At 46.4% G+C, this 24,262-nt stretch overlaps 1 protein-coding gene across 14 annotated transcripts in view; it reads right to left on the bottom strand.

Annotated features, from left to right (window-relative positions):
• Positions 1-24,262, bottom strand: part of SLC8A1 (solute carrier family 8 member A1) — a 97,319-nt gene that overhangs the window by 57,499 nt on the left and 15,558 nt on the right. For all 14 annotated transcript variants that reach the window (XM_015857026.2, XM_032443663.1, XM_032443664.1 and 11 more), the window contains one exon: positions 15,158-16,990. In XM_015857026.2, coding sequence (XP_015712512.1) covers positions 15,158-16,953 — 1,796 coding nt within the window. In that variant the 5' untranslated portion in view covers positions 16,954-16,990. The remainder of the gene's footprint in view (positions 1-15,157; positions 16,991-24,262) is intronic.

Raw genomic sequence — 24,262 nt, 5'->3', positions numbered from 1 at the left:
ATTTCAAAAGCAGATTAAAAAAGAAACCAAATGTTTCATCTTTTGAGTTCTAACATGCTGTCTCAACCTGCTTATTGTTACTGAGAGAACAGCAGAAAATTCATTTCTGCATGCGTCCCTGCCATATGCGGTGAGAGAACCATTTCTATTTAAACACAAGCCCTCTTTTGTTTCTCTTCCTGTAACTCACACTTACAAAACCACCGTCCACCAACCGCTCAGACTCTGATCTCCATCAGTGCCAAAGCAATGCCAACTGGCTACACCACAGCAAACGGTGAGCACACGGGGCAGAAACAACCATTAGATGCAATAAGACCCTTTACAGCAACAACAAGGAAGACAATGCTGGCTTGAGATCTGCAGTTTAAAATACAACCCACTGCAGCTTTTGATGGTGGTGATTGTGTGGGCTGTGTCACAATGCATATTCGACAAAAGAAACATCTTAAGATAATGCAGGAGGTGAAAATGGTCCTACTGACATACTGGGTTCAGCATTTTTTTTTGGCTCCTTGCAGATGATCTTCCAGGAAACCACCTGGTCAGGGTGCATGGCCTTCAAGTGCCAGCATCTCTGCTGCACATCTTGACAGGCTGTCTGCAAGTCACTTCCCACTGCTAAAAATAGCCATCTTCTATGTATCCACAGATTTACAGATAGACAGTTAACGTTTAGCAGCTCCCCGTGACCTTGCCTTGCTTCTCCAGGGCCTGGGAGGAGCACAAGGCCATGAAACTCAGAATGTGAGCAGGGAAAACCAGGGTTGGAGGGGAGGTTGGGTTTGGACATGGGTGCAGTAGGAAAAAAAGGGATTCTGTGGGACGAAGGATGGATAGTATTTTCCACCCTCAAAGGGAGCACCTCAAATAGGGTTATGGTTTGGTGATACCTTGATGCCTGCTGACCCTTCTCAGCTTCCTCACCTGCTCTAGAGTCACTCTGCCATCAGGTATGATTATTTCTGCACTCCTTAGAAGCCTGGTTACCTCTGTCCACTAGCTGGATTGGTAGCCATTTGATTTGTTCCCTCAGAAATTTCAAGGAATAAACCCCAGGGGTTTAGGCCATAGAGTGGCTTGGGTTGGAAGGGACCTCAGAGATCATCTAGTTCTCACTCCCCACTGGGGAAAATTCTGCAGGTTTATCTTATCTTGTTACTCCACTAGACTTTAAAACAGAAGGTGGTTGACAATGAGAAATTAGGCAATGAAAGCTCCAATATAACTCATACCCTTGCCTTTTTCCCATTTGAACGTCAGCCAGTGTGATCACACCATACAGCTGATCTAAACATGACATGGCTATGTATGCTGAGATTGCTCAGGATGGCATGTACAGACCACTTTGGTTGCCTCCCTATGCGGAGAGTGTTGTACAGGCATATTGATTTCAGTCCTACAACAGCTGGGGCCAGGGAAATATTTGATTAATGGTTTTCCTCAGGATTTCCTCAGTGTAATTCCTCCTTTCAGTGAAAGTGAGGAGAACTGGAAACTTACCACAGAAGCCTAACCTTTATTTTTAAATTAAAAACTAGAGAAGGAATAATCACAGATTTTACAGGGGTTTGTTTTTTAGCAAAGACTCCTGGAGCAAAATAAAATGTCAGCCTTTCCCACACCTGTTCTCAGCGGCAGAAACGTACAGTGCAACACTACCAGTAAGTGACCTGCAGCCACGTAACCTTTACAGCAGCTGTGAGACAAAGCCTTTATTTGCAGGCTGTCGTTGGCATTTAAAAATTGATGACTTCCATTTTGACACAAGGAATTAAACCTCACTTTAGTGTGAATCTTAGTATCAAGGCTGGAAAGACCAATAAGACCACCATGTCCAACCATCAACCCATGCCCGTGACCACTCCAGACCACGTCCCTCAGCAATACATCTCCACAGTTCTTAAATACCTCCAGGGACATTGATTCCCCCACCTCTCTGGGCAGTATGGCCCAGTGCCTCACAGCTCCTTCTTAGGATAAATGTCTCTTAATATTGAACCTGAACCTCTCCTAGTACAACTTGAGGCCATTCCCCCTCATGCTATCACTATTACCTAAGAGAAGAGTCCAATCCCCACCAGGCCACAACCTCCTTTCAGGCAGCAGTAGAGAGCAGTAAGGTCTCCCCTGAGCCTTCTCTCCTCCAGACTGGAGAACATTCCTATTCCCTCAGCTGCTCCTCCTAAGACTTGTGCCCCAGTCCCTTCATGGTTTTGTTACCCTTCTCTGAGCACCCTCCAGGACTTCAATGCTTTTCTTGTTGCGAAGGGCCCAGCACTGAACACAGCACAGCCTCACCAGAGCTGAGTACAGGGGGACGATCACCTCCCTGCTCTTGCTGGCTGCACTATTGCTGATACAAGCCAGGATGCCATTGGCCTTCTTGGCCACGCGGGCACACTGCTGGCTCACATTCAGCTGGATGTCACTCATACCCCCAGATCCTTTTCCACCATGCACATTTCTAGCCACTCTGCACTAAGCCTGTAGCAATGCATGGGGTCATTGTGACCAATGTGCAGGACACAGCACTTGGTCATGTTGAACTTCATCCCATTGGTCTCAGCACATCAGTCCAGTCTATCCAGATCCCATTGTAGGGACTTCCTACCTTCAGGCAGGAAGGAAACTTCCTTCCACCTTAGCATCATCTACAGGCTTACTGCAGGTGCACTCAATCTCTACATCCAGGGAGGGTCACTTGGGCTGCCTGGGTACACCAGTGGGCAGAGAAGACCCTCAGGAGACAGGAGGTGAGGTTCCCTGGAAAGGCTTCACCAGGCCTAACAATGAGAGAAAACCCTGGTTTACTGGAAAGCCCCTGACAGGGTGAGCCCCCCCTTTCCATGCAGTGGGTTCACACCACTCTCCTGTGTTAATGACACATGTCTCTTTTCACATGAAAAGTCATTAGTGCTGCAGTGTTGAGAAGATAACTGCTGCCAAATCAAGGCCCTTGCTCACAGGAGCTGGTGCAAAATGATCATCATTTTACTTCATTTTTAATGATCCAAACGCAAGCCTAAAGCTATCCGTGTTTAAATGTGTTAGCAGAGCTCACCAGCTCCCCTCTCTAATTAGTACACATGCTTAAGCTCCAGAAAAAAGAAAGGAAAAAAACGGACGTCACAAACCAAAGAGCGCTGTGTCCTACTTCCCACAGCTTCTGGTGGACATCACCACCATGCTCAGCTCCAGGCACAGAGCTGGCATGCGGCCCTGCTACTCCCTGCTACTCCTTCGTTGGATTCCTTGTCACCTAACAAGGGTGCCAGGAGCAACTGCCTGCCTGCAAGGAGCTGTTGCAGAAGCTGCATAACACGGTATACACCTTTTTAATCCTCTGGCTTTTGCACAGACAGAGATACAAAAGTGTTATTACTTTGCCTTCTGCCACAGTGGTTTTAAAACAATTGACTGGATTCCAGCTCCTGCTGGAGTTTCCAGAGTTAAAGAATGAAAGTTGGGTTCAAGTTGCAACTTGAATTTTCTGTGAAGTCCTAAGAAAAACAAACAAACAAACAAACAAACCAGGAGCTTCAGTTAATCTCTTCAGATGCCAACTGAGTCACCTGCAACATTCCTACAAGGTAAAGCCTTTTTCCTGAAGTAAATGCTATGGTAATGCAATGGAAAGCACAACAAGACAGCAGAGCAGCAAGGTCCCAGGCCACAGCCAGCACAGATCCACTCAGACAAGACAGCAGCATGTGCAGAAATAAGGTAAAGAAACTGCTTACCTTTAGAAGGCCTGTAAGGTCCTCAGGTAGACAGGAATCCCCAGATGAGATACCTTAAATGAGGTCTGGGAAGTGGTGGATCCTGGCCCCAGCCCTCCCGGTCACCCAGGAGCATTGCATGCGCCTGAGCTCCCCTGGGTTGGCACTGCCTTCCCACCCAGTGCTCAATGACTGCTTCAGGCTGTGACTCAGCATTTCCACTACAACTATTCACACAGACTGGTATATTTTCCCTTGATTTTCAGCAAAGTGGTTTTTAGTCTCTGATGTAGGTGGGAGAGAAGGGATTGACACAGTCTTAAATGTGGAACTCTTCACATTACCTTTTTCCTTCCCATCTCTCGTGAGTGCATGCACATAATCACCCACAGAGAGTCTGGCTACCCTGGCACCAAAATGCTGAACAATAGCAGATTAATTCAGATCACTTTAGCTCTCCCTTTCTCATGCACAATTAGAAACTGAGTTGGCATTGGTGGTTATTTTCCTTCCCAAGCTCAAATTAATTTTCTTTTCCTTATTGCTTTTAGCATGGCTGCTGAGCATCAAGCAAGGCCTCTCCCTGCAAACACAGTGAAGCTGAAATTTGTGCAGCACCAGTTCAATGAATTTAAGACATGGACTATGTAGCAACAGCCCAACAGTTTTTCATAACCAGCCTCTTTTCTAATTCCCAAGTGCCTGGCTGTGCTTTCCAGAAGTTCTCTGGAAGGACTCATGTCTACCCTGAACATGACAAAGTATCCAGGTAGGCTGCTGTGGTGCTCCCTTCACCCTTTTCTCCTCTCCTCTGCTTTGTACGTGAGACATGGCCATAAATAGTTCCAGCATGATATCAGCCTGGCCGTGAGTTGATGGTGATTGGGGCTGGGAATCAAAACTACGTTCACCAGCAAAGCCTGGCATGGAGGCAGTGCTGGTTTCTCTCACAGGTTTCCTCTTCGTGCTGCTGACCCTCTTCAGTGGCTTCCTGGGATCTCCACTAAAAATACACTGCTTTAGATGCATAATGAGCTCCCCGAGTCGAGTCTTTTACTGACTCCCTGCAAATCACTGAGAGGACAAACTGCTGTTTCGATTCATTAGCAAGTGCTTTGTAGAAATCTGTTTGTATATTCGCAAGAGACCAATGCACTCATTTATACTAGGCCCAGGAAGACTGGCACAGAGGAGCCTCTCCTCTCCCCTTCCCTTCCAGCTCTGCAGGGTGGACAGCAGAGATCAATTTTCCTCCTAAAAGCACAACAAATTCTCCCCTGGCACAGTAAGGGCCAGACAGGGCTCTCTGGATGTTATTCAGCATTTTTCTTAAAGCCTCAACTCTGGGAGCTCTGGGATTCAACAAGAAATTTAATTTTCACCTAAAACACAATGTGCAGAAAACCCCTGGAGGGTTTAGTTCTTAGCACTGCAGAGGAAAACATCACCAGAAAGGCTCAGACAAATAAAATAAACCTCATGACACTGGCATAACTTGCAGATCTTGTATGATTTAAGCAACCAAATCACCACGGCAGCTGTTTGTTATAATACTGCAAATGTGACCCACAGGGTCCGTGCAGGGCCTACAAGAAAGTGGAGGCAAAGACCAGGCAAGGGAGAGGAATGGCAGGAGATGAGGATGCAGGAAAGAGAGTTCTAGGCTTTTGCTTGTACTGTTCAAACATGCTGCCTTTGGGCACTCAGTATTTGCTAATTAAAACAGGCACCCAAAGCTGAGCTTAAGCTTTTCTGTAAGGGTTTGTGGAAGAGGAATTTCAGAAAACTTCAGGTTGATCCAGCAGCTCTCTGCTGGATGATGCAGATCCATCCAGACTTTCCCTCATAATCTTTTTTACAACATTAACATCCAGAAACAGCTACTGCTGCAGCCCACAGAGCTTGCTGGCTCAGTTAGCCTGGGGTGCAACAGCATGTGTTTGAAGCCAAGGCAGGTGTTTTGCAGGGAGAGCAAACTCCCTACCTTGGAGAGGGCAGCGTGAAGGATCAGAGATCAGGGGCTACTTGTACAATTAAGACAAAAGAGCAAGGAAGGGAAGTAACTGTATTAGGGTCCGTGCTCAGATACTCATAGGAGAAGAGAAATCCCAACACACAGTGCCAGAGCACTGGATTCCCATTAACCACTCTGGGAGAGGGAGGACACTATGTAGAAATAAGAAGACAGTGGTCCAAGTGAATTTTCCAAGACCTTCTAATTGCCAGGTGAAGTTTAATATGCACAGCCCTCAGTCCACCACCACCTTCAGATTGGTTCATTAGCAGCTTTGGGGGTGTTCTCCAAGACCGCCAGTTCTCAGGGGGCTGAGATGCAGTGTTTTAATTGTATATAATTAAAATACTGCTCCCTTATCTAGATTTCAAAGTTTGCTGCTGGGGCTTCAGTACCAATGCTCTCTTTCCCTCTAATTAGCTTCCTTAATCTGTGCAGCCTTGCTTCTTCCCCCATAGGGACAGGGCTCTCCTGCAGGGAAGCTTGGATTGCGTCTAATTATTAGCAAAGGAGACAGACAGCAGGCGAGCACCATCCCCATCCGAGATACCTATTGGGAACAAAGAGCCCATATGGGGTAGCCAGAGGGAAGCTCTGAAAGCTGTATGGATGCATTTGGTCTTTGCTCCATCTGTAGGTTGCTTTGCATATTACCCAACCAGCCATTTGCAGCAGGAGGTCATGCAGGACAGAGGCCTCTTGACTGAAGTACAGCTTACACGATGAATGCTTTTGCCTGGCTAGCATGTAAAAACAGGAGAGGGTGAGTTCCCAAGACCTCATCTGACCCAATGCTATCCTAAAAGAGACAAGACACCAAACACCTCCGGTAAATCTTCAACCAGCGCCTCTAAGTTTTCCTCTGTTGACAGAAATTGCCCACTCCCGAACTACTCCTGGGTGGACCTACACATACATGGAAGAAATTCCTTCCTGTCTAATTTGAATTTTCTCTACTACTGCCTCACAGCCCCGAAGACATAGATTGCTCTTTACATAGCTCAAGGCTTAGACCTTCCCTAAGGCTGCTGTCTAAATTTAAAAGTCCCAGTTCTCTCAGCCTCATTCCTAGGGTCACATTTCTCAGACCACTGGTCATTTTCTGTGCTTGGGACTCTCCTCGACTTTTTCTGGATTTCATGAATATCTCGAGGATGACGTTGGCCTCATTCATTACAGAAGCATGACATTGTGAGCTCAGATTTGGCTGCTGATTCATGATGGCCTCAGTCACTCCCCTCCTGCTTGGATTTGTGCTCGACTCTTCTTGCATAAGCACTTCTCTTTAAAATGTCCTGCTTCCTCTTAATCATATTTCTCAGCCCATCTCTCTAAATCTCCATCCTAACTACAGCAATGTTTCCAATTTGTCCACTCTATCTGCATGTTTAACAGCAAACTTTTCTGCTTCCAACAAGCTTCAGTTCAGGATGACACCTTCAGAACACCTTCTCACCCTTGTCCACTGTCACATTTCTCTTTTCACACAGGTGTGACCCCATCACCCCAGTGGCCTATTTAGACAGCACCTCTTTACAGAGATACTGAACTAGGTAACATTGAAAGCCCTTCTGAAGCTGAGTTATGTGACAAGCACTGTTTCTCTCATACCCAAAAGCCTGGCATAAAAGGAAATTAGGTTGGCTTGATAAGATTTGTTCTTGACAAATCTGTGCTGGCTGTTACTCATCTCCTTGTTATCTTTGAGGTACTTACAAATAATGTGTTTATTTATTCTAGACTCTTTCAGTTATAGAAGCAGACCTAATCTGACTGAGCTGATACTGAAGGCAGCTCTGGAGCTTGACTGCAGATCTCCCCTATCACCCAGGAAGACTTCCAAGGGGACTGCTAGGAGCTCTGAGAGACCCTCTGGCATTCTCTAATAACACAAAGCTGAATGTTAGTATCTGCACTGACTCAGAGAACAGGTAGGTTAAATCATCTCCATCCTCTACCTGTGAGATTCGTGGAGCATGTTCCTGACAGCCTCATGAGCACAGACTGAAGGATATCTAAAGAGGGATGTGCTTCTTGGTGGAAGCTGCCAGAAGCTCCACTTTCCTTCTCCCTCTGCACTGCTAAGGTGTGGGCAAGACCTCTCCTTCCCTTGTAATCCTCATCCAGCTTCTGCTCAACTTGACTCCAACCCAGCGCTCCCATGCAGTGCTGTTATATTCCTCTCTACTCAGCTGGCCCATTTTCTGGTTTTTGTATGATTCTTTCCAAGTTCCAGGTCACTGGAGAGCTCGTGAGTCAGGTAAATCTCCTGTTACAGTTCCCTCTCCCTTTCCCCCGCGGTAGGATCATTTGTGCACAGTCCATTAATACTGACTTTGTTTATATTATTTTTTCCCTGTGCAGAAGTGATATCTTATCCCCCTAGGTCCCATCACACATCCAGTCAGTAAGGAGGAACATAAATTTCAACAGCCAATCCTGAACTGGGAGTGCAGATCTTCTGAGCTAAGAAAAGGCAAAGCTGCAAAGCCCCATGCAGTCTCTGGTGCCCGGCAAACCCTGTTCCCTGCTCAAGCCAAAGCAATACCTCTCCTTTCAGATCCAGCCACCCATTTCCAAAAAAAACAGCCTGGGAAGGCTCAACAGGTGACGGACCATTTAGTGGGTTAATATATTTCCACTCCAAATTATTTGCAAAGGCCCAATTTATAACTATTTTCTTCTCCTAAAGGCAAGCAACTTTATTCAACAGAGACTGGAAAATTGCCCCTCAGAATAAAGGAACTTTCTGGCAATTATGCCATAAAATGAAAACCATCTCTGTGAAAAAAAGACACCCAAAAAACAACCCACAAAGGTAGTATCACACAAAGGTAGTATCGTATCTACTGGGCCTCTGAGCTATGGACCCCTCATCCCAATTCCATGTCTGTTCTCAGCAATCTGAGAGCATCTGCGCTGGAAAGGCTTCCTCTACAAAGTGCTTTGCGCTGATCAGCTCCTTCTGTCTCCTCCTGGCGCCCAGTTCGTGGGGATCTAGTCTGTGCCCCAGTTCTTCGCCAGTGCTTTGTTGTTCGCTGCCAGGCACATTTTATTGTCACTGTGATTGTGTAGGAAGGCGTCCAGGCGCTATGGAAATGGAACCATATAGGGACTGGACAGAAAAGGCACATGCTGGTCACCCTCTCATTTGCACAGCAGTGGGAATATTTGTTGTCTTATGCTAAGATATTTTTAAAGCAGAGAATGCCGTTATTATTCGTTGTCACCCAGGATCCAGCATTGCCATTCTTGGAAAGCAGCACAGTGCCTCCTGTTTCAGCATCAGAAACATTATTAGCAGACTTTTTGATACCTCCTCAGATGTTGTCAGGTTAAACAGCATTTGGGACACGGACAAGGTTGGCCTGATCTGCAACCATGCCTATGACCACAAAGCAGAGGATGTGCCCCCACCAGTTCCAGTGTAGGTGGCCATGCACTCAGCCATTGCATACTCTGGCTGTGAACGACTATCCTTTATCAAAGCTTCTGGCCTGACAGTGCTGTAGGGATACAGGTGGTTAAGCCAGACCAGAGCATGGGTCTGCTTCTGACTCAGCCGCCTGTCTGCCAGGGCCAGCTTCTCCTCTCTGCTTGGCTTTGGATGACAGCAGATGTTTCTCTACCCATCTGCTTGGATGCTGGCTGTAGTCAGCTGTCTGTTTTTTGTTCTGTTGGTCTCACATTAAGCCCACAAAACTACTAAGTACGATTCACTGAGGTCAGGCCTAGGGGGCAAACTGTCAGAGGGAAGGCGGCCTGTTCCCAAGGAAGAGTCACAGTGTGAACTCAGGGGTGCTGCACACAGTCTGGGGTTGAATTTACCCAGGATAGGATCCCATGTGCATGGGAGGGAGAAGGGTGGGCGCGTGCTGCAGCTGGTGCTAGTGCTGCTACCAGCAGTGTTCAGGCCCATAGCAGGGAAGGAAGAGCACCTGCAAAGGGGGACAGGGCTTCTCCTTCCCACTGTTCTCATCTCCCCACCAAGAAACCAAGGAGTCATGTTGTACTGCAGGATGACTTTCCCACACCAACGGGCTTTGCTAGGATAGCTGCTTTAGTTTCTTAAAACAAGCCTAGATCCTGTGTTTTATAAATTACTACAATGCTTTTAATAGGTAGCCTTTTCATAAAGGAGCACAGCGGATGTGTACACAGGCCCTGATGAAGCTAATAACTGCCTCTCAATAGCTTTCAGAGAGTTATTACATATTTAAGATCCAAGCTCCCCTAATCAACCACAGAGATGCAGCTGGCAGCGGTAAATTGCCAACAACATCTCATTACAAATAAGGAAACATTGTTTTTTCAAGGACAAAAACAGTGTCAGTCCTTCAGCAAGAGCTAACCACTCTTGTCTTCACCCCTCTTCCCCCCTGTCCCCTCAAGTGATGTGCTGGCGCATCTCGCTTCATCCAATAACACAGCCTTGCTGCCTAATCTACTCCACAGGGGACATCATCAGATCAAGTTCCTAGATCTCATGCACATGCATCATGACTTATTTGGGTAAACAGCACAGGCTGCATACTGCGCGCACCCTCCCCAGGCAAGCCACGGGCAGGGCTTGTCCTACAACACCGCAGTGACTTGCTGCAGGAGCACACCCAGTGGCTTTCCTCTGAGGAAGACCAGATCTGCCCAAAAGACACGTAGAGAATCTGTTGTAAGAAAGCACATTGTAGGCTTGAGACCTGAGAATGCTTTCTTCAGCCAACACATATACTCACAGTATCCACATCACCTCATGCCCAGCTTGCATATGCAAGCCAACAGCGAGCACAAGGCAGGCTTGGTGAGGTGCATGTTCAGCCAGCTCTAAATGTGCCATGGTAAAGCCATACAGACTTTCATTTTCAACTAGAGGTGAATTTCCTTTCTTTCATGCCAAGTGCCTAGCCCCAAACTGCTTTCTTTTTGCTCAGCATTGGAAGACTCAGGCCATCCTGATCACAACGGGAAGCCAAAATCCAGATCAGTCCCCTTAAAGAAAATATTTCAAGCTTGTTTGGTTTCTTCCTCCCGCATAGAGGTATAAATGTGTAAAGCACAAAGCAGCGAACTCCATACCACGTGGCCTTATTCCTCTACTGTCTCCTAACATGGCATTGTGCTGTACAACTAAGACAGGAGCACAGCAGCTTAAAAGTATTCAGGAAAGGCTAACCATGTCAACGGAGAGGAGAAAAGAGATTATCCTGTTATAGTTGCATCTTTCCCTCCCGAGGAAGGGACAATCAGCTCAGGACCCAAAACAAAGCCGTATTTCAGCCCTAGGGAAAATGGAATGTTTACTTCACCTTCAGCCTCGTTTACACTAAACTCCACCACACTGGGTTAGCCTCTGCTCCTTAACTGCATTCTACCGTAAGGCTGGCAGTGCTGGAGGTTTCATTTCATCCCCTGTAGCTGCAAGTCACAGATGCAAAGCTGAGCTAGAGAAGGGTGAGGCAGGATTTTATTTTTTGCTATTTCTGTAGAAATACCTCACTTAACTTTTTCTGGAAAAGAAAAGAAGAACTTCAAAAAGCAGTACTACTTGGTTTCCCCTTCGTGCCACAATCTATATTTATTGAAACCAGCATTTTTAAAGAGCTCTTGGGAGGGACATTCTCTCTGGGGATATTTTCCATAAAAATCAGAGGGTTTAGCTGGTGTTTATGTCACTGTCCTAGATTTGTGCTTCCAGAGAAATGCCAAAGCTGGCTTGGACAAGGAGCTTTCAATGGGCCAAGAATTTCCCTCCCTAAGCCAGCAGCAGGCACCTTTCAGAAAAACAACTAAACCATACATTGTAAACTGTAAAAAAAGATACAGTAGTCTTTGTAAAAAAGATACAGTAATGAAAGACTGTCCATGCACTTATACAGTGTAGCCAAAGTACATGTAGAATTGGTTATCTGTATCTTCCTCACTGACTTTTAACTGCAGAACAAATCTTTCTGCTGGGTACTTGGGGGGAAGCAGACATCTGGAGCACAGGTTATAATAGCTCTCTAATTGCCGTGACAGCTCTAGAAAAGCTGCTAGTTCTCGACTGTGAAAGAACATGCAGTTTTCTTGTAGCTCTGCAATTACATCTGGAAGAGATGCACCTCCCGATGTTTCAAGACAGCAAGGAGAAGAGATCCCATCAGCTGGGGAAAAGATTACTTCCTCCCCCAAGATAAGAGGCTATATTCCTTTTGAATTATTTGGCAGTCAGTCAGGGGATAAAAATACACTGGCTAGATGAACCTCTGACCTCTCTGACAGTTACAATACCTGCAGCAGATGGGTGTGCAGGAAGAGCCTGCAGCTACATATCTTACTAGACCATGTTGTCATCAAGAAAGCTTTACTCATCAACAGAGATTCAAGACAAGGCCAGAGACACCTTGCTGAGGTGGCCCCGGAGGAAAGGGTCCCCCTTAAACTTGACATCATAGTCCCTTGTCCTAAATGGATGCCTCACACCAGAGGTCCCTGTGCAGCATCACAGAGATGCTGTCTTTGCTGAGATGCAGGTTGGACTGCATCTATAGCTTTCCCTCATAACTTGGGACAATCTGATGAAATGCTTCAGCATTTACACTGCAGTTTTGTATACTCTGAGAAAGGAGACTTCAACAGATTGCAAAATGGGAAATTCTCTCTGGTATCCACAAACAAATAACATGTTATGTAACTGGGCCTTTTGGGAGTTGGAGGGAGATCTCCAGGAGATCCAGGCTCTCCCAGCACTTCCTAATTTTACTGGGATTTACCAGCAAGCCAGCCCTCTAATTTAAATACAGTCTTTCACACTGTTTTCTTTCAGCTTCTCACCTTCCTGCACTTTCTCTACCCTCTTTGTTAGTGTCCCAGAGATACATATCTTGCTCAGTTTTATTGAGCTGATCAATACACCCTAGAGTGGCAGAGCTGAAGAAGCACTGAAGACATTTAAAATGGGCAGCAAAGCAATTTCTTGGCCAGCCACGCATGGGAAATATTAAAGTTTAAGAACTCTGACTTTATTGAGTCAAATACTGCAGAATGGCAGCACTCTACATAGCCGTGATTTAGCTGAAGTGCTGCACTAACACCCAGTGACGCAGTAAACAGACTTTATCTCTGTAATCCACATACTGTGCTAGCACATCTTGATTCCCATCAAGGCAAATTATTCCAGGGGAGAATACATATAAGCAGCAGCTCAGCTTCAGGACCAGATTTGCCTTTGTGCCGCAGAGCTGTCCTTAACTTTGACCCAGGCAAACACGGGCTTGTGGGAGCTCTTCTGCAAGTCAGATCATACCATCCAACACCTGAACATGGACTGTAGTAGTTATGCTCCAGAAAAACGCCTACTGCCTGCCAAGCACATGGGCAGATGGCAATTTGTAAAATCAGTGCCATCAACCTCCCAAAATATAAGATACATGTGTGTCTTCTCCAACCTGAATGAAATAAGCCCCAAGCTCTCATCTGCTCCAGGCTGCCAATCCTAAAGTGCACGCTGATGCTTCCCATGTGCCCTGCCTACAGTATCAGCAGAAAATGGTTTAAAGACAACGGAGACATAACGGCAATACCTTGGCACCTGCACAGAAAGAAAAACACACTCTGTTTTCTAAGAAAGCTGTTTTTCCCGTTTCTTGCATGGTGTGTGCATGTAGATGGCTGGTTAGAAAAGGAAGAAGGCTTGCAGTGACGAAGGCACAGCAGCTCTCCCTGACAGGTCAGGGAACAGCAATGGCAGGATGTGACCAGCCCCATTCCAGCCCACTTCCTGCTCACTAGGCTCCCAGCAAAAACCAGCAGTGAAAAGACTGGGTGGAAAGTCCACCAGCAACAGTCCCACTGCCCAGCCCCATGTCATGGGCTGAGCTCTGACAGGAAGCATGGATGCAGGTGATGCCATATCTCTTCAATAAAGGATGGCACAGAGATCCCAGCCAGAGCGCTGACTCCCAAGACAAAGGGGAAGTGAAATCAGATGTCAAGGTCTTCCTGCTGGCAGTCACATTTTGCTGGTAGTGACTTGGTTAAAAACTAAAAAGCCTTTGGGGGATATCCTTATAGACTAGTTCATTGCATCTCTGCAGGTACCTCCCTATGTCTCCTACAAGGAAAGAAATCAAATCAAATCCAATAACTGGATTCCTGTCTACTATGATTATTGCTCAGGAGCCTGGACTCGGAGCAATAGTGTACTGTGTGCTCCCAGCACTAGCAGGAACAACATACACATTCTGGCCTCCAGAATTCTGGAGCTGTGAAGTTCTTGCTTAGTTATTTCTGAGAGGTTGAAATATCATCTGCTTACTAATACCCTGCCTAAAACTTATGAATCACCTTTTCATTTCCTGTTGCTTCCAGGAGTTTTACAATTCTTCTATTTGTGTCATTGTCCCTATTCACATGGAGCAAGTATGAATAACAGAGAGAACATACAGCCTACTCTCCACGCTCACCTTGGGTGAGCCCCAGCTCCCAAGAGACCAGCTGTGTGAGATTCAGTATCCAAACCACTGTTTAGGTCTCTCTTGACACAGCAGTGCCCTTTATCTAGGACTGCTCTGATTCCTATGCAGTGGTTCTGTGCTACTGTGTCTGTTGTTGGCAGGATCTGGTCTACAGGCACAGACTTCAATGCAGGAAGAGCCTGATGAGGGCAACACAACTCCAAGCTCTTGCTCTCCCAGAGCCACAGCTGGGCAAGACGGTATCTTTCAAACATACCAAAGGACAGATGCTTTCAGCTATGATTTACTGAGTTAACTGACATTCTTGGCATAACATGATAAACAAGGCAGAGCACAAACAATTTTTCCACTAGCCACCTAGCAATACTTCATCAGCATTCAGCCTCATTTTCTAATTTGCAAACAGCCAGATATGCCTCCACCTGCATCCTAACCATGAAACTTCTTTTCATGACAATACTTGTTCAGGAAATGCATGACACAGTCACCCATAGTCCTTAGAAATGAGGAGGAAGTGACCTTCTCCAGATCCAGCAACACTGAACGGAGTGTCAGTGGAACAGTGCCCAGAGGAACTCAGGCAAGTGGATGCAGTTTCCACAACTCACACACTTGATTTAGACAGGTGACTCCATGGGACTGGGGGGTAACAGCTAGCTTGCTGTTCTCTCTGTAGAGCCAAAACTATAGAGAACCGCTTGGCTCCTGGATAGAAGGTGGAAGGCAGGCCTTACACATCAGTTCCACTATGCTGCTGGGAGGGTGGAGTGCCCCTGAGTAAGCACAACTCTCTGACCTGCCAGCAAGGCAGGAACACAGCATTTCTGGCTACCAGAAGCACAGAAGAGCATTCAAGGCTTGTTGTAACACACTGGCACCTACACAATACCAGTGCAGCTCTGGTAGTCATGTACATTTAATTTCAGGAGAATGATAGACTGTAAGTTACAAATAAAACTTTCACTTACACTATCTCATCATTCTGGAACTCCAGCTCCCCACAGGTGTCTTCAAAGTCTTCTCCTCCACCTTTGGCTGAGCCTTCAATGGTTTTATAGGGTACAATAACATTTCCTCGTGCACCAGAGGTTCGCAACACTTTCACTTCCATGGTCCCCACACTCTCACTGACATGTGTTACTGGTTCCTCAAAGGTGAAGATGCCAGCATGGTCATCGTCAAAGATGGTGACAGTGGCAGTAGATGGTGAGCCCAGGCAGGCAAGTGTGGAGACACGACTGGCCTCGAGAATACCCTCATCTGCCTCAGTGCTCACACGGACATTGCTGAGATGGACCAGAAAATTCTCATCCTCCTCAAATATGTCATCATCGATTATGCCAACGCGGATTTCCTTCTGGGTCTCTCCAGGCTTGAAGACCACTGTCCCTTCAGTGAATTCATAGTCAGAGCCGGCGTTGGCCGTCCCATCCTCTGTCCGGAAGTCAACATAGACTGTGTTGGTCAAGTCACCACCCCGACGAATGATGGTCAGGGCAACGGTACCACAGTTCTCCAGACACTGGTAGGTACCCTGTTCAAAGTACAGCTTGCTGACGGGGTCATTTTCTGCCACCTCACTGTTGACCTCATGCATGCTGACAGCTTTGCGGGCCTGGTCTGCAGCATGTCTCTTCAGGATGTTTCCAGCTCCTGTCATAAGTCGAGTGGCTTGGATGCGATAAAAAGCTCTGCTCTTCTGCTGCTGACTTAGGACCTGGTAGTTGGCCAACTCTATAAGCTGCTCAATTTCCTTGTCAGGGTGCTTTTGTTTCAGCTCCTTCAGGATCCGAGCCATTTCCCTCCTGGCTTCCTCATCATCCTGGTCTTTTTCATCTACCTCCAACACCAGTGTCCCATCTAAAAAGTTCTCCACGTGAGAATTAGCAACCTTTCCGTCCATCTCAATATCAGCTTTGGAGGAAGGTCGGTCGCCCTCATGCTCAATGATCATGCCTCTCTGTTTGCCAGCTCTGTATTTCTTGTAGACGTACTTGTAAAATAAAAGCCTCCTGTCAGCTATCCAGGCAAACACTACACAGATTGGGAAGAAGAAGAAGGTGAGCAAGCCTTCCCAAACCTCTACAATCCCAGGAGAAGACACAGATAAAATAATGTAAAGCCAAGTGTAAGCAAAGATGCTCCATGCAGCTGTGACAAAGAAAACTCTCAAGTGCTTGATCTTCCTTATTTCTCCATCAGGAACAACATAAACACAGATTGCAATGATGACAAACATATTAAATGCAGCACTCCCCACAATTGTGCTTGGCCCCAAGTCCCCTGCTGTGAAGCCATGGCCACACACTTCGATGACGGACAGAAGGATCTCAGGAGCGGAGGAGCCCAGGGCCATCAGTGTGAGGTTGGAAACAGTCTCGTTCCAGATCCTCACCGTGGTTTTGCTGGTCTCGCCATTGGGCTTCTTGATGGTTATTTCCCGTTCTTGTGATGTGATGACTTCAATGGAGGACATGAAGCGGTCAGCTATGATGGACACTCCCAGGAACATGTACACCATCGCTACAAAATACACTGTTGCTCGAGCTATTTTGTCACCAAATGAGGGATCTTGGGGTTCCCATATAGGTAAGATCACACCCTTTTTGCAGATGTACGAGCCTGTGCACACCTCAGACTTGTTGGCAGGCACTTCACTGGGGCTTTCTGCATGTATGCCATCTGCATGGAAGAGCAGCACCACCACAATGCTCAGGAGTTGGAAATTCACCAGGAAGGTGGGCGGGTGCATTGCTTGCGACATGGCCGCTCCCACTCAGCAGTTCCCACACGTTCGCAACCTGCAGAGACAAAAGGGAAGACACACTGAGGCTGGGAAGAGACAACAGATCTTCCTCTCCACCCAATTTTTTTCCACCTTTCCCAAATGTATAATCAAATTACCCTTTTGCTCAAGAAGACCCATTTAACGAGCCCTAATTGTGTTATGATCATTGCATTTTCCATGTACAAATCATCTCTAGTTCAACTATCTGAACAAGGACTTAATCAGATACTACCAGTGGGCTAGCACCTACATCCTTCAGCTATACCGCTGTTTAATGCCTCTTTCTCTCTCTTTGCTGGAAGCCTGTTTCTTCTATTGTGTTTTCTTGGTTTTCATCTAATTAGAATCCATCATTCAACTTAACAGCTAGCAGAAGTATTTTCTATTTCAAAGTTACAGAGCATTTACACACTGGACATAAGGGTAAGAGCAGAAGATGACAGGGAGATCTACTACCCTCTAATCATTTTTTCTAATGTCTTTGTAAAGCACATGTTTTACAGTCTTTTTTTGCTCACAGTCCTCCCAAGCATCTACTCCATATCCGCACAAAGCAAGCTCAAGCCTTGTCAAAATCTTGTTCTTAACAGTACTTTGGTCATAAGGCACACCAGAAGGGCAGTCTTTAATTAATGATTTTGGAGCCATTTCTTCCACAGTGCATCACTTTGCACCTTCCTGAAACTGGAAAGAGCCCCATATGCATCCAAGCATGGTTATCTTGGCATGCTTCAAGAGGAAACCTGTCCTTACACTCTTTTCCCACTAGGTCAGCTTTGCTGGCTTCCCCTGCAAGGCCCTTTCTCACTCCATTTACAACATCAGTCACCAGGCATGACAGCAGTACTTGCCCTTGTCCTGCCTCAGGATTTTCCAGCAGTGTCAGGGAGCTGTTAAAGAGGTTTGCAGTTAGTTAACAGTGCATAAAGCTACAGACCAGATGTCTTTAAGTACATAGAGATCCTTAGTGCAAATACCTGAGCATGCTCAGTGTTAAATTCTCAATTTTACTAGGCAATAGAAGTTATTAAAGCTATATTTTCTTCTCAAGGAGAGCCTTTGCCATACTACGTTTCTCCATTCCAAGTTAATTTAATCACACAGTACTTAAAAACATTTCTGTGAAGAGAGGAAAATGAGCATGTCAATGCCTTTACTTTGCTGGAGCCTACAAAAGGCTGAATTGGTTTTGCTCATAAAAGGAAAACAACACCCCAGAAACAAAAATAAAAAGAACAAAGCCAGGGAAGATTTCAGTTTTTTAAGAGAAGGATGGTATTTCTAGACCTGCCCATTCCAGAGACAGTAACAGTAACATAAGCAGGAGGTCAAACCAGCATTGCTGCCATCAGTGATATGCACCACCACATGCCATCTGCCTGATCTCTGCTTAACACAGAGGAGGTCCAACAGATCACAGTATCACAGAGTCATCTAAGTTGGAAAAGACCTTCAAGACCATCAGGTCCAACCATCAACCTGACCATCACTAAGCCACGTCACTTAGCACCAGATGTACGGTTGCATGCATTTGGAGCTATAGACTAGTTAAAGGCTGCATCCATTGACAGCATCTCAGATGTCACTTGCGCCTAGGTATGGCCTGAGTGAAGTAGCAAAGTGCACCTCTCCTCTTCCTTCTTGAGGAGGGCTTGATTCTAAGCACACCTGGGAGCTAGGCTGGCTCCACACCCAGAACTGCTGACTGCATCCCAAGAAGATGCATTTATCCTCCTCAACAGGGGCACACCAACACCTACTTAAAGAAGAGTGCCTGATCACCACCACTTATCTCCTTATGATGCCAAAATCATCCCTCCTCATCAGGGCAGGGGCTTGTTACGCAGGGACAGGCTGCGTGCAAATCAAGAACTGTTTAAAGGAGTGAGTACCATCTTGCACCCACACTACTGAATCTACTCTTCAAAGAGGGATGAATTTCCTCTGCTCAGTTTGCTTTTATTGAAGGATGCTGTAGTAGATAATTGATACGGAAGAATAATACAGAAAATTTATTAAAACAGTTTTATGTAAATGACATCTCCTCACTGGGAATTGTTGATCCATGCCACAATCCACCCCTTCAGTTTTCTAATTAAGTAAAGAAAAGGATACACTGAGCAGGAAGTGAGCAATTCACAGAGCTAGGTGCTAAGAACAGATAAGATGAACAAGATGCTATGAAAAGCTCTTACTGCTGGAATCAGAAGTCTCTAATCCCTGTGCACATTCTGCTTCTCACAGTGCAGGCACGAGTCATCATTTACAGATCTGAAGTAAAAAGCTGAAAATGTGATGTCTGTAAAGAAGAGTACCTTGTTGCACGCCATTTGGTGAATAGCTAAGTTAAAGCAGAATTGCTTTCATGGTCACTGAAGTTTAGCCAAGACATGACCCAACATCTGTAATCCCAACTGTGCTTCACGCTGTTTTAAAGTACGTCTTGGAGATGCTTGACAAAGCGAAACACAGGCTGACTTAGTATCTAATCCGTTTATCCCAGATATCTCCTAAGTGCTTCTTTATTGTTAGTATTATTTTTAAACATGTATGCTTAAGAAAAATATTGTATGGGCATAAAGTACTACTTATCTGTGCGGCTCTTCACCATTTCCTTCTAAAGGGCAGTAGTTTCAACAGAAAATTCAAAACATCCACCTGCCCTTGTTTAGTTAATTTTCTCCCTGTGGCAAGTTATATCCTTGTACATGTACAATTATTGAGAGCAACCAGGCATTGTGAAATCCCCTTGGCAAGAGGAGAAAACAGATGGTTCTAGAGAAAATATTACGCTTTGGGTCACTGATTTAGGTCATAAAGAATAGGAGAGTCCCATCACACTTTAGAACAACTCTGCCGTCTAAAAGGATTTGAGCACTGGAATTCTCAGCCAGAAAAAAAAACAACACCAAAAACCAAGAAAGAAAACAACCCACACACTAAATCAGATTAATAAAGTCACTTGAACTTTATTTGCCATCTTCTTCCCTTTCAAATATTCTACTACAATTTTTTTTTTTCTTTTAATCAAGTCCCATATTTTGTTAAACAGGAGGAACAAAGGCCTCAAGGCTTGCATCTGAGCAATCCATCTTTCTGGCCTTCCCATGCAAGCTCTCACTGTACAGACAACATTTTCCCCTAAGACTGCCGGAGACAAGAGATGTGGAACTTTTCTGGAGGGCTCAGCTCGGAGAAGTGCTGGAGCTTAATAAGGAAAAATACGCCAGCCTTGGCAATGTGCAAGTGGCTTTCTTTGCGTGGCCATAGCATCCCCCAACTTTGCACTGGACACTCTCCAACATTTTGTAGCGCAGTCATCAAGAAAGATTCACAACCCGCCTCCTCTTCTCCCCCCTTCCTCCTGGAACCAATTCACAATCAATGTTATTAACATCAGACTCAGAAACCATGGAGGGTTAGAAAATGCTTGGCCACAACATGCTGGTTATGCATATACAACACGAGTCTGACATGCAAAGTCTCTCAGAGAAGCAGCTGCTATAAAATTAGCAGTGGTTCTCTATTCATTCAATCCAAAATAAACAGCTCAGTCCCCAGAGACCCTCTTGCTCCGTATTTGCACGGGGTCTCGGCCCATGGTCATCATGCTGCTGCAGAGGCAGTGGTAGGAATATTCCCAGACAAATCATTCATGTTATTCTATAACAAGAAGCAAGGCTACCAGAATGCCAGCCCTCCCTTCAAAGCCAACTTTGCTAGCTTTTCATTAAGGTGTCTCAATTGCATTTCCCAGCCAGGCCATCAACAAGAAAAGCAAACGCATGAGCTGGCTGTATGTGTGTGGTGATGAGCCACAAGCCACCACCCTGGGTCGGCACAGCCCTGCCAATAAGCATTACCCTTACACCACAAAGCAGACCCAGAGCTCATTTTCTCCTTGGATCCGGTGCCTGGGGTCTTTTAAGTAGAGGGAGCTAACTAGGAGAGCCAGCCCCCAGCTCAGCTCCCTAAAAGCTCCCAAAGCACTAGCAGCAGCTTTCGCATAGGAATGTGTGATCCCTTTGAGGCAAGCCCAGCTTCCATCCAGACCCCAGCCAAGGGACATTTGTCCAGCTTTTATTCCCGCCTTCAGGGTTGTAAAACCCCAGGAGAGCAGCTTTTGCTCAGAGCGAGGCTATGAGGGTTGCGAAGATATTTGCCTTTCAGATGGAAAAGGGAGCTTGAGTTCTTTACATATTGATAGGAGAGAACTTGTGCTCCTATCTCATGCTCCAAAAGAAACCAGCTTTTGGGACCCTTCTTTGATTATTCCCTGGCAGGAATACTCCTTCGGGTTGGCTGCTTGCAGCATGCAAAGCCAGCCTGAAAGCCGCTCTGAGCTTCAGCAACGCACAGCTTTTCCTTCGCAGCAGCCTCTACAAAGTCCCATCTGGGCACTTCGCCCTTACCATGTCTACTTTTAGACCCTGCACCTTTGTGTGATGAGGTTTGTGACCAACTACAACAGGCAGCATTGCTATTCAGACCACTGAAATAATACTTGGATGCCTTTGGTACAGGGTTTGGGCAAGAAAGATTGGGTTCACAAGGAAGGAGTGGCTGCACAAAAAGATTTTCCATGGGGAATATCTTTCGAGCATTCAGCAGCAGACATTCTGCAACTCATTGCAGCTGTAACCCAGTGGCATTCACACCATTGCAGCCAGCACTGCAGACAGATACCCAGCTGTGCCTGCCCCACTGTACCATCAGCATGATGCTGAATTTACTGCCAGCTTGTACAGCATCCCCATGGCTGTGCCACAAGTGCGAGATGGGAGCAGCACTGTTTAATGCCTGAATTCTTCAAATCCTCACACCTTTCTCCCAGGTTGTCTTGCAGGCAAGCAGCACCCAATAGTTAAATGCAAGCCATTCCCCTTTGGGAAGGCTCTGCACACCTCACCCCCATGGCTAGGACTTGCACCTATCTTGTCTCTCCATCTCCGGAGGACTAACAGCCTCCTCCACCCCCCTTCTGACCCTTCCTGGCCATGCTGCATCCTGCACACCTGCACCTCGTTGAAAGCAGCAGTGTGATTTACAGCAGGGCAGCTCGAGCAGATCCTGTACTGGGAAAAGATGTGATGACTGTAGGGGAAAGCACCAACAAATTGTCTGAGCTCTGAGAATCAATCAGGAAATCAGCAAGGAGCCTACATCCAGCTTCCTGAAGCTGAGGGACGCAAAAGGGATGCCAGCAGCCCTGGTCTGGGCACTTCCCTATGGCACAGCTCCTGCAAGCTGTGATTTTTACCCATCCAAGCAGGAGAAGGAGCAGAATACCATGCTGGCCAGACAACTGAACCCACGGAGGAAAGCTGCTGTGTCCAAATGCGCTGCGGAGTGCGATGTCACTTTAAACGCAGCTTGGAAAGCCCTTGGCTTGCAGCCCTGCTCCTTCTTCTTTCTCCCAGCTCTGCCATGCTGAAGCTGTTGGCATTCCCTGCCCATGACCCTCCGGATCTCCACATCAGGAAAATGATTTCCAGGCCGTCAGCATCCTGATTGCATCAGTACAAAAGCCATCAAAACCTTTCCAAATATAGTCAGAGGCACAAAGCCCTTTACGAAGCCAATTGAGTAAAATACACATCGGACCACCCTGTTTTCTGTAAAGGACATTAAGAAGTTAGAATAATTATCAGTCTGCAACTGATTTTTCCAAGTATCCTATCTATCTCTGGCATACAGCATCCAATCCCCTCCTTCAATCTCCCCAGCAACTTTCCAAAATAAACAGATAAATAGAGAAAACAAAGCGGTCCCGATGTAAAATTTCAGCCAGATTGGTTGAATTTGGGGGCAAAGCCTGTAGAGAAGGAGCTTAGGAGTGTTTGTGAGGGAAACTCCAGCTTTGCTTTTTAAAGCATGGAGACTGAGTGGCGAGCTGTCCCTTTTCCCTATGATACACAAGCTCAGCAAGGAAAATGCCAGGAAATGATAAGCAAGGGAGAAATCCTTAATTTCTTTTTGTTCTGTGTTGTTTTTTATCATCTCCCCTCTCCATTGCTTCTGTCTTCAAACCATTTCCCTATCCTCACAACGCCTTTTTGTCTTTTCTTTATTGAGCGGCATCCTTTCCCACTGTAAAATGACTGTTTAGAGGATAAAATGCTGTCAACAAGCCTGGAGCTCCCAGGTAGCCTGGGGGAGGAATCATCTGCCCAGCCATGGGGGCTACCATAGGACAGAAGGAATTAGAAGGCCTGTTGCTCTCCTTGTGCCTGCCTGTGCCCACTCGTCCCTCGGGTTGGCAGCTGTGTGTGGGTTGCTCTCCTGGGCTCCACGGCAGGAAGGAGCAGAAGGGACTGGGGACCCCTTCCCTGTCCCCAGCTCTACGTGGATTTTGGATCTCTAGATCCCAGAAAGGCAGCTGAGCCCCAGTGCCACTAGGTCAGACCCCAGTGCTGCCAGGCCTACCTCACATCAGGGTTGGCCACCCTTCCACCCCACTTTGCCCACCTTCTTCATCTCCGCTGCACTAAATCTGCTTAGGAAGCCAGGCCTGTGAAATCACACTTTCCATATCTGTCTGTCCATCCCCCCCCACCTAGTTTCAGCTAAACTTGCCAGAGGGATAGAGATAACAGAGAAAGCTGAGTTCCTCTGAGCTTCCTGAAAACAGCTGGAGAGGTTGCAGTCAGCACCCAGCACTTAGGCTGCTCAGGTTGTTTGAGGTGCCCATATCACAACCATTTGTGTTGGCTACAAGCAATTTGGAGGTCCTCTGGTGATGCCAGTGCCTCGGGCTTTATTACGAGATTTGAATTTCATTGGGATGCTGGAGAACAGAGGCTTTTCTCCCATAAACTGGCAGGACTGTATGGCATCAAAAACAGAGCAGAAAACCAACATCTGTCCTACATGGAATGCTAGAAAATTGCAACCACGATGGCCCTGAGCAGAGCAGGACACCACCAAAGAAAGGCCAGGGCAACCAGAGAACTGGTGGTGCCTGCATGGCATTATGAGAGCAGGGATGTGAGACAAGCTCATGCCATGGACAGCGGTGCCCAGAGACCAAACCTGTTCAGCCCAGACAGAACAGCCAATGTTGCCATCTCAGGGGAAATACACAAATAAGACCTCAAAGAGCTCAGTGAGAGCAGGGTAGAAAGAAGCAGGCAAAATTTCATTGGCTTAGAAATGCTATTCGGTGTTGGCATTCAGGGATGCTAGGATGAAAAGTGAGCGCATCCTCAAATATCTTGAAGACAAATCCTCGTATGAGGGGAGCTCTGAGCAATGCATTTCCCAACCTGGGCTTTGGAGCTGTTTG

Source organism: Coturnix japonica, chromosome 3 (genome assembly GCF_001577835.2).
Source record: "Coturnix japonica isolate 7356 chromosome 3, Coturnix japonica 2.1, whole genome shotgun sequence".
In the NCBI taxonomy this organism is placed as follows: domain Eukaryota; kingdom Metazoa; phylum Chordata; class Aves; order Galliformes; family Phasianidae; genus Coturnix; species Coturnix japonica.
The sequence above is the reverse complement of the archived record's forward strand: the minus strand, read 5'-3'. Positions and strand labels throughout refer to the sequence as shown.